Source organism: Ovis aries, chromosome X (assembly GCF_016772045.2).
Source record: "Ovis aries strain OAR_USU_Benz2616 breed Rambouillet chromosome X, ARS-UI_Ramb_v3.0, whole genome shotgun sequence".
NCBI classification, from domain to species: domain Eukaryota; kingdom Metazoa; phylum Chordata; class Mammalia; order Artiodactyla; family Bovidae; genus Ovis; species Ovis aries.
In genome coordinates, this window is record NC_056080.1 from 71,843,035 (window position 1) to 71,861,159 (window position 18,125).

Genomic DNA, 18,125 nt, shown 5'->3' on the forward strand with positions numbered 1-18,125 from the left:
AGATAGCATATTGAAAAGCAGAGATATTACTTTGTCGGCAAAGGTTGGTCTAGTCAAAGCTATGGTTTTTCCAGTGATCATGCATGGATGCGAGAGTTAGACTGTGAAGAAAGCTGAGTGCCAAAGAATTGATGCCTTTGAACTGTGGTGCTGGAGAAGACTCTTCAGAATCTCTTGGACTGCAAGGAGATCCAACCAGTCCATCCTAAAGGAGACCAGTCCTGGGTGTTCATTGGAAGGACTGATGTTGAGGCTGAAATTCCAATACTTTGGCCACCTCATGTGAAGAGTTGACTCATTGGAAAAGACCCTGATGCTGGGAGGGATTGGGGTAAGGAAGAGAAGGGGACGACCCAGGATGAGATGGCTGGATGGCATCACTGCCTCGATACACATGAGTTTGGGTGAACTTCGGGAGTTGGTGATGGAAAGGGAGGCCTGGCATGCTACGATTCATGGGGTCGCAAAGAGTCAGACATGACTGAGTGACTGAACTGAACTGAACTGAACTGAACTGAACATATATAACATGCTTAAGAAAGTGCCTGGCACATAGTAAACACTTTCATATGTTTTAAGTGTTTGAATAAGTTGTTTCACTCTTGGTCAGAATTCCTAATCTAAGTGGAAAAAAACTCTTTAAGCCACTGATACGAAAATATTTCAAAATCATTCATCTCACTCTGTGATGTCCCCTTCCTCTCTCTTTTAGAAAACATGCACACACACACACACACACACACACACACACACACACTTCCCCACTATTTGATCTGAAACCCGATTTCAATAGCCATCAGAGTCAGTGGCTGTAGAAATTTATATTATTTAGTAAATTCCATCAAGCCTGGACTGCATAATACAGTTGCTAAGGATTTAAAGGCATATGTTGTCAAGTAACATAGTAAATCATAATTTTGTTTTTTAAAGAATATTTAACTTTTCTGAATTTAATGTTTAATTCTTCTAAAGAAAGGAAATAAATTTTGGTCTACAGTATTATGTGGTACTTGATATAAATATGTACAGACAATGTTCATGGGAAAAATAACATTAAAAAAAAGAGTTTATAAAATTTGCAATAAACAACCAGAGCCAACTGTAGTTACAGAGAAAATATGTGAAAGAAAATGACTGTTACTCTATACAAAGTTGGGCTTTTTCCTACTTACTATTTTCCAACCTAAGGAAGTGAACATAATCTGAAAGAATATTCAGATTAGGTAAATGAATCATTATTGATAGGTAATAGTTTTAAGTCCACTATTTTAAGATAAAAATAATCATTTATTTTGTGAATATCACATTAAAAAGCCTTTTCTGTGTTCTAGAAAAGTACTTTCACACAAGTCATCTACTAACTGCATGTTTTAGATTTAACATATTTACACAGGAGGCTCTAAATTATAGCTGATTTGGTGGATTTCTTATCTGTTCCTTATATGCTAAGCAACTTGTTTCAACAATTCTGTATTTAGTTGTGGAAAGTTGACACAATAGCATCTTGAAGACACATTGTTATTTTAGGACCAAAACATTATTATTTGAGGATTTTCAAGACCTGATTTTAAAGATAATGTCAAGATTTATCTAAATGATTTTATTTGGTCATTAATCATATTTTATAATACAGTTTAAGAGATTAGACTCCAGCTCCGACAGGCCTTTGTTCTATGCTTCCCTTTTCTCATAGAATTTTTTTATAGTATTAAAAATGTTCATCATAAAAATATTAAATATTAGAGGGAAATATTTTTAATTTTATTTTATTTTTTAACACCAAAAACTTTTTGTGTTAGGGTATAGCCAATTAACAATATTGTGATAACTTCAGGTAAACAGTGAAGGGACTCAGCCGTACATATACATGTATCCATTCTCCTCAGTGGAAATATTAAAGGCAGCCCTTATGCAGCAGATATGACCCTGAAGATGTGTATAGATATTCTTTTTCTCCTTGGTAGACCAATAAACTGAAACATAGTTTTCCATCTAATTACAATATGATTTTAAAGTTTATTCTTGTTAAAATGTTTTTATTCTGAGGCATGCCCTCAAACTTATGAATAGGGCAAAACCTTTAAAGTAACAACAGAAAAGTTTAGATTCAGCACTATATACTCAGAAAATCAATTATTGTGATGACTTAATAATATATATTACCAAAAACTTGTGTTTCAAGGCGATACTTAACAAAAGTTGCTTTATATTATTAAAAACATTATCCTCAATGGTGAAAAATTGAAAGCATTTTCCCTAAAGTCAGGAACAAGACAAGGGTGTCCACTTTCACCGCTACTATTCAATATAGTTCTGGAAGTTTTGGCCATAGCAATCAGAGCAGAAAAAGAAATAAAAGCAATCCAAATTGGAAAAGAAGTAAAACTCTCACTGTTTGCAGATGACATGATCCTCTACATGGAAAACCCTAAAGACTCCGCCAGAAAATTACTAAAGCTCATCAATGGATATAAAATCAACACACAAAAATCCCATGCATTCCTATACACGAATAATGAGAAAGTAGAAAAAGAAATTAAGGAAACAATTCGATTCACCATTGCAATGAAAAGAATAAAATACTTAGGATTATATCTACCTAAAGAAACTAAAGACCTATATATAGAAAACTATAAAACACTGATGAAAGAAATCAAAGAGGACACTAATAGATGGAGAAATATACCATGTTCATGGATCGGAAGAATCAATAAAGTGAAAATGAGTATACTACCCAAAGCAATTTACAAATTCAATGCAATCCCTATCAAGCTACTGGCCACATTTTTCACAGAACTAGAACAAATAATTTCAAGATTTGTATGGAAATACAAAAAACCTCGAATAGCCAAAGCAATCTTGAGAAAGAAGAATGGAACTGGAGGAATCAACTTGCCTGACTTCAGGCTCTACTACAAAGCCACAGTCATCAAGACAGTATGGTACTGGCACAAAGACAGACATATAGATCAATGGAACAAAATAGAAAGCCCAGAGATAAATCCACACACATATGGACACCTTATCTTTGACAAAGGAGGCAAGAATATACAATGGAGTAAAGACAATCTCTTTAACAAGTGGTGCTGGGAAAACTGGTCAACCACTTGTAAAAGAATGAAACTTGATCACTTTCTAACACCGCACACAAAAATAAACTCAAAATGGATTAGAGATCTAAATGTAAGATCAGAAACTATAAAACTCCTAGAGGAGAACATAGGCAAAACACTCTCCGACATAAATCACAGCAGGATCCTCTATGATCCACCTCCCAGAATTCTGGAAATAAAAGCAAAAATAAACAAATGGGATCTAATTAAAATTAAAAGCTTCTGCACAACAAAGGAAAATATAAGCAAGGTGAAAAGACAGCCTTCTGAATGGGAGAAAATAATAGCAAATGAAGCAACTGACAAACAACTAATCTCAAAAATATACAAGCAACTTATGCAGCTCAATTCCAGAAAAATAAACGACCCAATCAAAAAATGGGCCAAAGAACTAAATAGACATTTCTCCAAAGAAGATATACGGATGGCTAACAAACACATGAAAAGATGCTCAACATCACTCATTATTAGAGAAATGCAAATCAAAACCACTATGAGGTACCACTTCACACCAGTCAGAATGTCTGCAATCCAAAAATCTGCAAGCAATAAATGCTGGAGAGGGTGTGGAGAAAAGGGAATCCTCCTACACTGTTGGTGGGAATGCAAACTAGTACAGCCACTTTGGAGAACAGTGTGGAGATTCCTTAAAAAATTGCAGATAGAACTACCTTATGACCCAGCAATCCCACTGCTGGGCATACACCCCGAGGAAACCAGACTTGAAAGAGACACATGTACCCCAATGTTCATCACAGCACTGTTTATAATAGCCAGGACATGGAAACAACCTAGATGTCCATCAGCAGATGAATGGATAAGAAAGCTGTGGTACATATACACAATGGAGTATTACTCAGCCATTAAAAAGAATACATTTGAATCAGTTCTGATGAGATGGATGAAACTGGAGCCAATTATACAGAGTGAAGTAAGCCAGAAAGACAAACACCAATACAGTATACTAACACATATATATGGAATTTAGGAAGATGGCAATGACGACCCTGTATGCAAGATAGCAAAAAAGACACAGATGTGTATAATGGACTTTTGGACTCAGAGGGAGAGGGAGAGGGTGGGATGATTTGGGAGAATGGCATTCTAACATGTATACTATCATGTAAGAATTAATTCGCCAGTCTATGTCTGACGCAGGATACAGCATGCTTGGGGCTGGTGCATGGGGATGACCCAGAGAGATGTTATGGGGAGGGAGGTGGGAGGGGGGTTCATGTTTGGGAACGCATGTAAGAATTAAAGATTTTAAAATTTAAAAAATAAAAAACTAAATAAAAAAAATAATAAAAAAAGAAACTTCAAGTGTACTTTTTGAACAACTTTTCTCTGTGGGGTTCCCTGAAGATTTTTTATACCCTTGTTTATTGCTCCCCATCTTTAGTAAAGATTGCTCTGTTTTGTAGATTTACATTTTATATTCACTTTCACTTACAGTCATGGTGTGCTCTCTCTATAAATTAACACTCCCTTACTTCATTCCTCCCTCAAACATGTTACTATTGTTCAATCTTTTAGAAGAGAAAATGTGTGAAGCAAAGTTTTGATGATAAAGGGAAAGCAGTATCCAGTTAAAACATCAAAAAGAAAACACAATACCCAAGGAAGAAAATTTACTTTGGTACCAATATTATAGTATGAAGCAATGATTCTCCTGTATGTAGTGTGCTTAGTTGCTCAGTCTTTTTCAACTCTTTGTGACACCATGGACTGTAGCCTGCCAGGCTCCACTGTCCATGGGATTCTCCAGACAAGTATACTGAAGTGGGTTGCCATTTCCTACTCCAAGAGATCTTCCTGACTCAGGTACTGAACCTGAAACTCTTGCGTCTCCTGCATTGGCAGGCAGATTCTTAATCTCCAAACCACCTCGGAAGCTCATCCTCCTGTATGGGCACTTTATTGTAGTTAATGTTGTAAGGTGAAGGTAGATACCATTCTTCTTTATGTAGAGGGTATAATTTCACACGAAAAATTAAGATTACTCATTACCACAGTTCTGCCAATCACCTGGGATGAGTTTTTAAAGAGGAACCCAGGATTGTTATTTTTATTTTAATTTTGGCAATAAAGGGGATCAAGGTGCTTAAAATAGCAAATTCTGTGCTAGAAGTTGAACACATTTTTCGTGGTTGCAGTATCTGGTTAGGAAGTGGGGATCTACGCAAGTTACCTAGATATTTAACCAGCCCCTTTGAGTTTGTTTTGATTTCTGTAACATTGTAGTTAGAGTAATTCTGAGACAGGGTAGGAAATGGTGCAGGACCTGCCAGCCTTGGGAAAGATGTAGAGTCAGAAGCCTATGCTTTGAAAGCTGCACTTCTGAATTTGTGCATTTTCTTTTTTATTCTTAATATTTGTGAAACCAGGGAAATTAGGCAGGAAAAAAGACATAAAGACATCCAAGTTGGAAATAAATAGGTCAAATAATCTCTATTTTCAGATGACATGATTTTATAAACAGAGGAAACTATGAGGAAGCCACAAAATACCTGCTAATTCTAAGTTTAGCAAAATTGCAGATAAGAGATCAATATTAAAAACTCAGCTGTATTTCTATACACTAGCAGTAAACAATACTAAATTGAAATCAAGAAAACAATTAGTTATAGCTTCAAAAATGATAAAACACTTAGGAATAAATTTGATCAAGGAAGTGCAAAATGTGTACATGAAGAACTATAAATACTGTGGAAAGAAATTGCTCTGTGTGTATAGTTTCACATTTACAAGATGAAAAACTTCTGGAGAACTATTTCATAGCACTATAAATAAACTTAGAACCACTGAACTTTAGATTTAAAAAATGAATAAGATGACAAATTTCACATTATTTTTGTTTACCTCAATTAAAATACTGCATTATTTTAAAAATAAATTACAGACACCTTAAATAAATGGAAAGACATCCGTGTTCATGGATTGGAAGAAAACTTTGTTAATATGGCAATGTTCTTAAAATTTATCTTCATACTATTATTATCCCTATCAAATTCCAACTGCCTTTTATTTTGTAGAAATGTACGTCATGATTCTAAAACTCATAAAAATTGTAAGGGACTGGGGACAAAGTCAAAAAACATATACTTTCTAATGTCAAAACTTAATATAATGCTATAGTAGTCAAAAGTGTGGTACTGACACGATGAAAGACATATATATCAATGGTATAAAATTGAGAGTCCAAAAATAAACCAGTGCACCTATGGTCTATTGATTTTTGAACAGTGCCAGGATCATCCAAAGGGGAAATAGTATTTTCAAGAAATAGTGCTTGCAAATGAATGAATTTGGGATTCTACTTCACACCATACACAAAATTTAATACAAGATGTATCAAAAGTCTAAATGCAAAGGATAAAATTATTGACAACTCCAGATTCTTAGCTATGTCACCAATAACAAAAGCAGCAAAAGGAAAAATAGATAAATTAGATTTAATAATAAAAAAATCCTTTCTGTGCATCAAAGGATTCTATCAAGAAAGTTAAAAAGACAATCCATAGAATGGGGGAAATATTTTGCAAATCATTACATCTGATAAGGGATTTCTATCTAAAATATATACATGTCTTACAACTTAGTACTAAAAAGACAACCCAAGTAAAAACTGGGTTAAGGGTCTGTTAGACATTTTTACTGAAGAAGTTATCCAAATTGCCAAGAAGCACATGAGAAGATGCTCAACATCATTAGGGAAATGCAAATAAAATTCAACATGATTTTGATCACTCCAAAATCACCTCATTAAGATTTCTATAATAAAAAAAGATAAACAATAACAAGGATGTGAAGAAATTAGAACACTCATACATTGCTGGTCAGTATAAAAAATGCTGAAGCCACTTTGGAAAGCTGTCTGGAAGTTTCTCAAAAAGTTAAACATAGACTTACTATATAGTTCAGTGGTTCTACTCCTAGCTATATAACTAGGAGAAAGGAAAACATACATGTACACAAAAACTTGTACACAAATGTTTATAGCATTATTTATAATTGATAAAACAGAAATAACTCAAAAATTCAACAAACAATGTAGTGTTTCAATGCAATATAATATTATTCATCCATAAAAGAAATGTAGTAATGATACACGCTACAACATGGATGAATCTGAAAAATTATTCTAAGAAAAGAAGCCAGACACAAAAGGCCATGTATTGCGTGATTCCATTTCTATGAAGTATCCAGAATAGGCAAACACATAGATACAGAAAGCAAATTAGTTGCCAGGGCCCAGTGGTGGGACTGGTTGAGGGGAATGGACAGAGACCTCTAACTGGTACTTTCTTCTTTTGGTAACGAAAATATCATGGGATTAGATAGTGGATAGTGATAGTGGTTGCACAACATTGTGAATATACTAAAACCATAGAATCATGCATTCTGAAATGGCTGAAATGGTGGATTTTATGCTTATTTTATCTCAGTGCAAATTTTAAAAAATATTTTCATGAACACCACAATAGAAAAAAAAGCATTATAATATTTCACTAACTGCAATTTGGAGATATAACAAACTACAATCATCTTTGAAGATAATTTTTATTAAGATAAATCCAATAAAGTGTTGTGAATACACATATTATCAGAACTTCCATTCTGAAATAAACATTTGTATTTCTTTTAAAAATGGAATTTCAATTGCATTTTTCCCAAGTAATATCACAGGTATACTTGGGAAAGATAATTCTTACTCTTACCATTACATGAAAACAGTTCACTTTCTTTATAAAAACAACCTAGAGAACCACAAGAATTTTTGAGGAAATTCTTTTGGGATCTCTCCACTTTGTGAAATTATCACATATAGGAGTAAAATTAAAATTCAAAGATTTAACATATAAATTACAGAAAAGGGTATTCACTGACAAAGTTGAAAGCATAGTTTTTCTATATATTCCATCATTATAATTACAAAGTTTATAGATAATAATTCAATGTTAGGAAATTTGTGACTAATGAACAGTATGAAGATGTTTTGAAACTAAATTGATGTTAAAGAAAAGCTGTGTCTATAAAATATTTGATAAAAATATTCATCTCTATTAACATTATAACATAGAGGTACAGATTACCAAACTATGAAACCATATAGGGCAGCTTTAAGCAATACTCTGAGACTCTTCTTTTTTGACCTCTTCTCTTTTGGTTATTTTTCCAATTTCAGCCTTGCTTTCATCTTTTACATCTCCTCCATCTTTGTTTCCATTTTCTTTCTCTTTTCCTTCTTTCTTTTTTTCATCTTCCTTCTCATTTCCACCATCATCCCTTTTTCTATCTTCATCCTTTTCTCCAGCTTCTCCCACTTTTCCATCTCTTTTATCTTTTTCATCTTCAGATTCTTTGCCATCTTCTCCTTTCCCTTTTCTATCTTTACCCTCTTTTCCATCTCCAGTTTCTTTCTTGTCTTCTTCCTCTTTTCCATCTTCTTGTTTCTCTTTTCTCCCCTCATCTTTTTTTTCAACTTCTTTCCCTTTTCCATCTTTGTCCTCCTCTACATCTTTTCCTTTCATTTCTTCCTTATTTTGATCTCCATCTCCTTTTTGATCTTCTTTTTGATCTTCTTTTCCATCTTTTGCCACTGCCTCTTTCTTTTCTTCTCCTTCTTCTTTGATATCTTCATTTTTTTCTTCTTTTATTTCCTCTATTTCTCTTTCAGGAACTGGTGCCTATAATGAATATCAAACAAAAAAACAAGATTATATTTGTAAATATGGAACCAAGACAGAATTATAGCTATTATTAAAGAAAGTACTTTCCCTGTGGAAAAGGCCTCCTAAAAAACATGTCATAAGGAAGTATTATATGAAATAGGATTAATTAAAGTATCTCTACATAATCACGCACAAACAGATATTTGGAACAATAAATTTGGAAAAACCTATTAATATAAATAATTGTCATTACAAATATGAGGAAACAGAGTAAATACAGAAAAAAATAACATATTCTCTATCAATAATTCTCAATGAGTAGTATACACATATACAAAATATATTTCTTGAAGAAATAATACATTTTATTTCTATGTTGGTGATATTTAGGTTTACTTTGTAAAAAGTTAGTTGAAAAGACTTTTACCAGATATCATAGGATCAGTTACAAAAGATTTTCCCTATATGCACAGGTTTGATTTATAGATTTGGCATTAAACCCCATTTTCATTGTTTTAACTATAATATTGAAAAATGTGATAAGATAAATATGCAAAGCAAGATCTATTGGAAACATAAACATACTGATCTCCTTTGCAATCTGAAGAGGGAAAAAGACTCATATGATCTCGAAAAGGGATTTACAAATAGCCCATGTACTGACAAAAGGAATACAGGATCAGTCTATATTTAGTAGGACAGTCATTAGATTATCAAGATCACTGGCATTGTTCTATTAATATCAGTGCTAACCCACTGCTCTCATACCCATTACTGAAAATTCTCAAATATTAAATTAATTTTATTTCTTTTTCTCTTATTTACCACTATAGTATATGCTGTATACAGAATGTATGTGTCCCTCAAAATTCATATGATGAAACCTAATTTCCAATGTGATGGAATTTGGAGGTGAGGTCAATGGGAGGTGATTTGGTTATGAGGGTAGAGCCTAATAAAAGGGATTTATGTCCTTATAAAAGAGGCGCCAGAGAGCTCTCTCACCCTTTCTATGGTGTCAGGACACAGCAAGAAGACTGCCATCCATAAACTAGGAAGCAGGTCCTCTGTTCATTTCAGTTCAGTTAAGTCGCTCAGTCGTGTCCGACTCTTTGTGACCCCATGAACCGCAGCAAGGCAGGCCTCTCTGTCCATCACCAATTCCTGGAGGTTACCTAAAATCATGTCCATTGAATCAGTGATACCATCCAACCATTTCATCCTCTGTTGTCCCCTTCTCCTCCTGCCTTCAATCTTTCCCAGCATCAGGGTCTTTTCAAATGAGTCAGCACTTCGCATCAGGTGGCCAAATTATTGGAGTTTCAGCTTCAACGTCAGTCCTTCCAATGAACACCCAGGACTGATCTCCTTTAGGATGGACTGTTTGGATATCCTTAGAGTCCAAAGGACTCTCAAGAGTCTTCTCCAACACCACAGTTTAAAAGCATCAATTCTTCAGCGCTCAGTTTTCCTTATAGTCCAACTCTCACATCCATACATGACCACTGGAAAACTATAGCCTTGATTAGATGGACCTTTGTTGACAAAGTAATGTCTGTGCTTTTCAGTATGCAATCTAGCTTGGTCATAACTTTCCTTCCAAGGGGTAAAAGTCATAATTTCATGGCTGCAGTGATTTTGGAGCCCCCTAAAATAAAGTCAGCCACTGTTTCCACTGTTTCGCCATCTATTTGCCATAGAGTGATGGGACCGGACACCATGATCTACGTTTTCTGAATGTTGAGCTTTAAGCCAACATTTTCACTTTCCTCTTTCACTTTCATCAAGAGGCTCTTTAGTTCTTCTTCACTTTCTGCAATAAGGGTGGTGTCATCTGCATATCTGAGGTTATTGATATTTCTCCCAGCAGTCTTGATTCCAGGTAGTGCTTCTTCCAGCCCAGCATTTCTCATGATGTACTCTGAATATAAGTTAAATAAGTATGGTGACAATATACAGCCTTGACATACTCCTTTTCCTATTTGGAAAAAGTCTGTTGTTCCATACCCAGTTCTAACTGTTGCTTCCTGACATGCATACAGATTTCTCAAGAGGCAGGTCAGGTGGTCTGGTACTCCCATCTCTTGAAGAATTTTCCATAGTTTATTGTGATCCACAGGTCAAAGGCTTTGGCATAGTCAATAAAGCAGAAATAGATGTTTTTCTGGAACTCTCTTGCTTTCTCAATCCAGCAGATGTTGGCAATTTGACCTCTGGTTACTCTGCCTTTTCTAAAACCAGCTTGAACATCTGGAAGTTCACAGTTCACCTACTGTTGAAGCCTGGCTTGGAGAATTTTGAGCATTATTTTACTAGCGTGTGAGATGAGTGCAACTGTGCAGGTCCTCAGCAGATACCAAAAATGTTGGTACCTTGATCTTGGACTTCCCAGCCTCTAGAACTAAAGGATAAATAAATTTCTGCTATTTATAAGCCACCCAGTCTGTGGTATTTTGTTACAGCAGGCTGAACAGACTAAGACACTATGGAGACATACTCATTTAATGTTTCTCAACTTCTAAACTACAAGGCAAACAAGATTTCCTTCAGTTGAACCCATTGTTAAACTTTCAAATGGACAAATTTGAATATACCTCTATAATTTTGGCCCCTCCATTTTCAGTAGTTTCATTTTTGTATTCTTTAACAACTTCTTTCTTGGTTTCAGCTATGGTTTTGGCACTTGCATCTGTGTTTTTTCCCATCATATCATTTTTGGTCTTCATTTTCTGTCCAGCAACACAAAACAATAAAAAGATAAATACACAATTTAATTGGTATGTTGATTAAATGGCACAATTATTTTACCAACTGTTGTAACAGTTTATGGAAAAGCTTTAAAATACTTTCAGTGTCATTATAGACTTGAAATGGCATTAAAATGAATACTATTCCTCTTATATAAATCAAAGTTTCTCTCAGATGAAAAGCAACAAGTTAGAATGCTGACCAGTAGCTACTCAGGGCCAACTGCCAGCATCAGATTAAAATTTGATAAATTAATTATCTTTTATTAGAGGGGACCAGTTTATCCCTGTCATGTCTAATAATTAGCAACAGGGTTTTTGATTGCAGAGCCTCCATTGGTAATAATTATGAATAATACTAAGTTAGGGATAGCACCAATTTAAATACATTTAAAAGAGATAACTTGGGGATATTAGTGATTTGAGTCATGATTTGTTTGCAAGAAAGCTCTTTGCCCTAAGTGTGTGTGTGGTAGAAAGAGCACTGGATTAAGGGGCCAGCAAACATGTGTTTTAAATCTGGATCTGTTTTTTGCTTGATGTGACTTTGAGCAAAAGCATAAATTTATCTGTGTTTATTTTTTCAAATGTAAGAGAGAGTAATGCCACCTACCTACCAGGATGTTGTAAGAAGCAAATGATAAAATATATGTGAAATTACATTGGAAACTGTAAAATGCAATGTAGATATATTATTATCCTTTTAACACATGAGAAACTGAGAGCCAAGGACGGTGAAGTGTTTTTATATTATGTTTTATTCTAGCATTTTTTTAAAGAAGAAATGAACAGTGTTTACTATTTTAACAACTTGTAAATTGAGTATTTAATTTTATAAATAGTGACCTTGAAATGTGAAATAGAGAAAAAACAAATAGAAACTTTCTCTTCTGTTGTCATTTGCTATGATTAATAAAACTATCGCCATGTCATTTGCTATGATTAATAAAACTATCGCCATAGTTTTAGCAAGGTCTTTTAATCAAGGATTTTAAAGCATTTTCAATCACTAAATTATGGGATTCGGTGATTTCTAACGTTTCTGCTAGCCTTAATGTTTTATGATGTTAAGAATTCAACCCAAAGCCAGTGCTCTATGACAACCCAGAGGGGTGAGATGGGGACGGAGAGGGGTTTAAGAGGGAGGGGACATATATCATATGTATACCTATGGCTGATTCATGTTAATGTATGGCAGAAAACAACACTATATCATAATGTAATTGTCCTCCAATAAAAAATTAAATTAAAGAATTCCACCTATCCTTAAAACATCAACAATGCCTCAATAAAGAATTCTAAAAAGAAATAAAATCATATTATATTCACAAACATTTACATGTAAGTAAAGGTAAATATAGGGGGAAAAGTAAGCTTAATATTGAGGCTATCTCTATTTTTAATATTTTTCTAACCACAACACCAGAGCATAGGAGCCTATATAAAATCAATTGTGTGCATTTGAAAATAATGTATGTGAAAGCACTTTGCAAATTGTTCAGTATTATCAAACGTTGCTGCTACTGCTGCTAAGTCGCTTCAGTCATGTCTGACTCTGTGCAACCCCATAGACGACAGCCTACCAGGCTCCGCCGTCCCTGGGATTCTCCAGGCAAGAACACTGGAGTGGGTTGCCATTTCCTTCTCCAGTGCATGAAAATGAAAAGTGAAAGTGAGGTCTCTTCAGTCGTGTCCGACTGAGCGACCCCGTGGACTGTAGCCTACCATGCTTTTCCGTCCATGGGATTTTCCAGGCAAGAGTACTGGAGTGGGATGCCATCACCTTCTCCGATTATCAAACGTTAGTTACTATTATTATCACAAAACATTACTTTGGTTACTACAGTTTTTACCTTGTGTTTTCCCAGGAATATTGGTATTGTAACTGTATGAATTCAAAAGCATGTACATTTTATGGCCCTATCGAACTAAATTTTTGTTTTGTCTCTTCCTAGGGAAAATGTCAATACACAGTAGAAAACCACAGAACACAAACAAATACTTCCTACTCAAAGGGCTGACATGTACCATATGGTATGATGTATAATGTAATATGGGGCTTCCCTGGTGGTTTAGTGGTAAAGTATCTGCCTGATGATGTTGGAGAGGCAGGTTTGATCCGTGGGTTGGGAAGATCCCCTGGAGAAGCAAATGGCAATCCACTCCAGTATTCTTGCCTGGGAAATCCCATGGATAGAGGAGCCTGGCGAGCTACAGCCCATGGTGTTGCAAAATAGTCAGACACGACTTAGCAACCAAATCACAACAACAACAAATAATGTAATATATGACTAACTGAAATGAAAACAAAGCAAAATTATCAACTTGTATGCCTTTCCAAAAAACTATTTCTGATGAAAAGCAAGTTTCTCTCAATATTGCTTGCTGAATATTTACCCTTGGAGTTGATGTTCTTTTGGGCTTCAAATCTGGTATAATGGGCACAGGCAACTGCAAAAAAAAGAAGTGCAAATCATGGGGGAAAGAAAGAGAAGACATCATAATTGAAGAAAGATCACTAACTGAAATTCAACTTTGTGATTAAAATAAATGAGTGTAGTTCAAACTGAAAACTAGGACAAAAATATTTCCTTGGTGAGAAAGTTTTTCTTAAAACATCAAAAATAAATCTTGTATTAAATGACTAACACATTCCAGAATCCCCTGAAGTCTAAAATTATATTTTACAATACATGGGCAAAGTTTTAAAAAGACTACTTACAGCAGACAGTCTGGCTGATCTTCTCTTTGGCTATAAGTTAAAAATAATTATCAGTTAAGAAAATTATGGATACACAAAACTAGAAATATTTATATTGTGGTGAAAATATTTAGTGTAACACTATATGTATGTTGTCATTAAGAAGGATTGTGAGCTTGATTAGAAAGTATCATTGAACTAATAAAAATATAAGTTTTGATTTTTCCTTTCTCTGGACCCTTCATATGCTTAAGAAAAAAATTCCAAATTAAATTGCAATTGCTAGGCTAAATCAACACAATGGCTAATAACAGTATATTTAGAAATGAAAATATAGCCCTTTCTTGGAAATCAACAAAGCAATTTTTTAGTTAAAAGGAAGAAGCTCTCTCCAGATCTTAAACACAATACCATCCTAAGTCCCAAGAAGTTTGGAGTTTTCAATACCTACTATTTCTGAGAGAGACCACTGGCATGCCATATTGGTACTCATATGGTACAAATACACTAAGAAGCATTTAAGTTTTAGTTGCTTATGTTTCAATTTTAAAGAACAAGTGAATTTTTTCAGACAGACTCTAAAACTAAAGAAACTCACCTCTTGCTTCATGTCACCTTGACCTGCAGCCTATACAGAGGAGAAAACCACACAGAAATAAGGTCACTGATATAAATGTATAGGTCTGAAAATATTGCCTATAGATTGCAGTCTGGAATATAACAGCTTATGACTTTTTCCTGAATTTCTGCTCAAGTAGCCACCCGTTATTGCCTAGTAGCATGCTGTCTACTAACGTGCAAATGTACACCAAGATGCAAATGAATTCCCAAGACATGTTTATATAACTGATAGTCAATTTCATCCTTTTGTATAAACTGTATCTCCTAAAAACAAACTTTAATTTTAAAATCCACCTGTTGTAGCCCATGTTAAAGCCAAAAAGGATGAGAGAGGGCGAGCAGAATGAAGGGCGGAGCTTCATGCAATTTCCCCATCTGTTTAGCCTCATGCTTGAGATGTAATTGTACTTATCTGACGCTCGCTTATCGCCTCCAAGTTCTGCAGACAAGAACTACAATCCCCACAATGCTTTGCGGCGGCGGGGGTTTACCTCTTTGTTACAACGTCAGCGCGTTTTATTGAGAAGCCGGCTGCGGATTTTAAAACTTCCCGCCACTACCTGCTACAAGGTTGCTGTCAGTTTTGTAAAATCGCAAGATCCATTGCACAAGCCTAGAAAAGCGCAGCGGCGGGAATCACAGAAAGGGGGTTGCTGATTAGAAACCATTGCTTTCTGTCTTTTTAGACTGGAAATTACTAAGCTATTGCACGAGTCATACAGCCTCAGAGCACCAGGGAATTTCAGTCTTATTCCTATTTCTAAAAATAGGGAAGACAAACGAATAGAGAGGAATAATACTTTAAAACAATCATAACGCCTTACAATAGCACAGCATTTTACAATTTTATCAAGCAACAAAACAGCGATCGATTTCACTTCTAAGGGACCCCGCTCCTCAACAAACAAACAAACAAACAAACAAATCCACACCGAGTGTGAATTTCTTTCTTGTCCAAGAGAGGAGTCATGATTTTTTAAGTGGAGTCGCTAAGAGTTGGACACGACTTCACTTTCACTTTTCACTTTCATGCATTGGAGGAGGAAATGGCAACCCACTCCAGTATTCTTGCCTGGAGAATCCCAGGGACAGAGGAGCCTAGTGGGCTGCCGTCTATGGGGTCGTAGAGAGTCAGACACGACTGAAGCGACTTAGCAGCAGCAGCGACAGCAGCCCTTGAATAGCTCCTATCAAGTCTTTGTGTCTAAAGTGAGCAAATCCACGCTACCCCAAGATCAGCAATAGTTTATCTGACGCATTCCTCTTATCATTCTTCCACCTTTAGACAGTGAGCTTGGAGAGTCTCAGACCTCTAGGGCCTAAAGTTGCTATTACAACGGTGAATCTTTACCTTCTCCAGGACAGTTTGAAGTCTGCGCCGCCTAATGGCGCAGGATTACCACTGCAAAGCCATCTGGCTTGACAAGAAGTGGAGGAGGGAAAAAAAAAAAGCAAAAGAAAACGGGAAGAACAAAGGCAAATAAATATGGGAGAAAGCCATGGCCTTCGTTCACCCAAATGGGACGGTTCCCGGAGGAAATCTGGAGGCTGAGGAGGAAATTAGTGCCTGAAAGTGTGGTTGGGAGAAGAGTTCTCCAATAGGGTAAGCGAAGGAAAGGGGGTGGGGTAGGAAGCGACAGCACAGCGCTATGGCTGTTTGTAATTCAGCACGGAGACACTTCTCAAGCGATTCTTTCCCTTAAACAAAACAAGCCAAAAAGTGAACTACTAGTTGCGTGAAAGACCATCCTCAACCTTGTATTAACCGATATTTGCCCTTCCCTCCCCTTAGGCACCTCACAAAATCGAACTAGAAGCCAAAATGCTTTTTAAAAAAGTCTCTGCCGATTAGGAAATATGTATTTCAGTCGCTAATACCCCTTCTATCTTCCTATTTCACTTACCTTTCTTTTGGGCATTGTTGCAGCTCTCTATAGATCTTAGCAGTCAGCAGAAAAAAAGCCGAGAGCAGTCTCTACACGACCGCTCAGAGAGCAACTGAGTTTTCAATGAACTAATTAAAGTACGACCTGTACTTGCCTTCAAAAAAAAAAAAAAAAACCTCTCGTCATTGGCAACAGTAAACGCACCAAGACACAACCAAGCTACGTGAATGGTTAGCAGGAGTGGGAGCCAAATTGGAGTGACAGGCTGGCAGACCAATAAGAGGAGTGAGCAGCCCAGGGGGCGTGACTCACGGACTCGAAGCCCTCGAAGGCTGCCTGCTCCTACTGCTGGTGGGTTAGAGGAGCACCTTGACTTGGACTCAAAGGTCTGAAGCATAAATCTGGCGGGAAAGCTGGGATTGTCCTTTTCGGTTCTCTTTTTTTTTTCCCTTTATATAGTAATAACAGGAGAAAGTCACTACACTTGCTTTCTCCACGGTCTCCAAAAGTTTCATCCTGGAAGGAAAGTGCTTTTCAGACAGGACTGGGCCTAGGCTCCAATCTTTCCATTCTACCTTTGGCAGTAGGATGTAGATGACATGAGAGGAGTACTCTTTCAGAAAGTAGAAAAGAGTGGAGCTGTTTCTCAGGTTGTGGAGACTCCGCCACACCAGAATTGTGGTCCTGGCAGGATCAGGGTGCCAAAACGGGGCATCTTTCGCAGATGGAGAACCTCAAAACTTGGAACTGTAAGAGCAAGGAGAACCTGAAGGTGGGGACATCTGATAGATACCACTATCCTACTTGGTGGGAGTTCACTAAGAATTCAGTGGTCCTCTGTGTGAGGTAATAAAGACTATCTAAAGGAAAAAGGCTGATACAGTGGATTATGAATCCAAAGGTGGCATTTAGAGAAGGAACTCGGGAAGGTACCACACATGAAAGTATTTAGGGCACAGAGCCTGGACTAGGATAAAGCAACTAAAGCACTCACTTCTGGTGCAAATTTAAGGATGCACCCCAGACTCAGGAGATTTGGATGAGGCCATTGAGGTGAACCATCAAGGGTAGAGTGCATGTGTTCTAAGTCTTTTCAGTCTTGTCTGACTCATTCCGACCCTATGGACTGTAGCCCGCCAGGCTTCTCTGTCCATGGGATTCTCCAGGCAAGAATACTGGAGTTGATTCCCATACCCTCCTCCAAGGGATCTTCCTGACCCAGGGATGTAACCTGCATTGGGAGGCGAGTTCTTTACCACTAGCGCCACTTGTGAAGCCCCCACAAGTGTAAGGTAGGATCTTGTTTTTATTTAAAATTGATATTTTGTTTATCATAGAATTAAAAAAAAACTTTAGCTATTTAAAGTAGTGCATTAAATATT

The 18,125-nt window shown here is 36.2% G+C and overlaps 1 protein-coding gene across 1 annotated transcript; it reads right to left on the reverse strand.

The window, feature by feature from the left end:
- Positions 1-7,657: 7,657 nt before the first annotated feature.
- Positions 7,658-16,868, reverse strand: HMGN5 (high mobility group nucleosome binding domain 5). The gene is made up of 6 exons (XM_012106988.3): positions 16,762-16,868; positions 14,835-14,864; positions 14,258-14,287; positions 13,933-13,986; positions 11,383-11,517; positions 7,658-8,803 (listed from the first exon to the last, which is right to left on the reverse strand). Exons 1-6 carry the CDS (start codon positions 16,774-16,776, stop codon positions 8,237-8,239), a joined length of 831 nt encoding a protein of 276 aa, XP_011962378.2. The 5' UTR covers positions 16,777-16,868; the 3' UTR covers positions 7,658-8,236.
- Between the last annotated feature and the right edge of the window lie 1,257 nt (positions 16,869-18,125).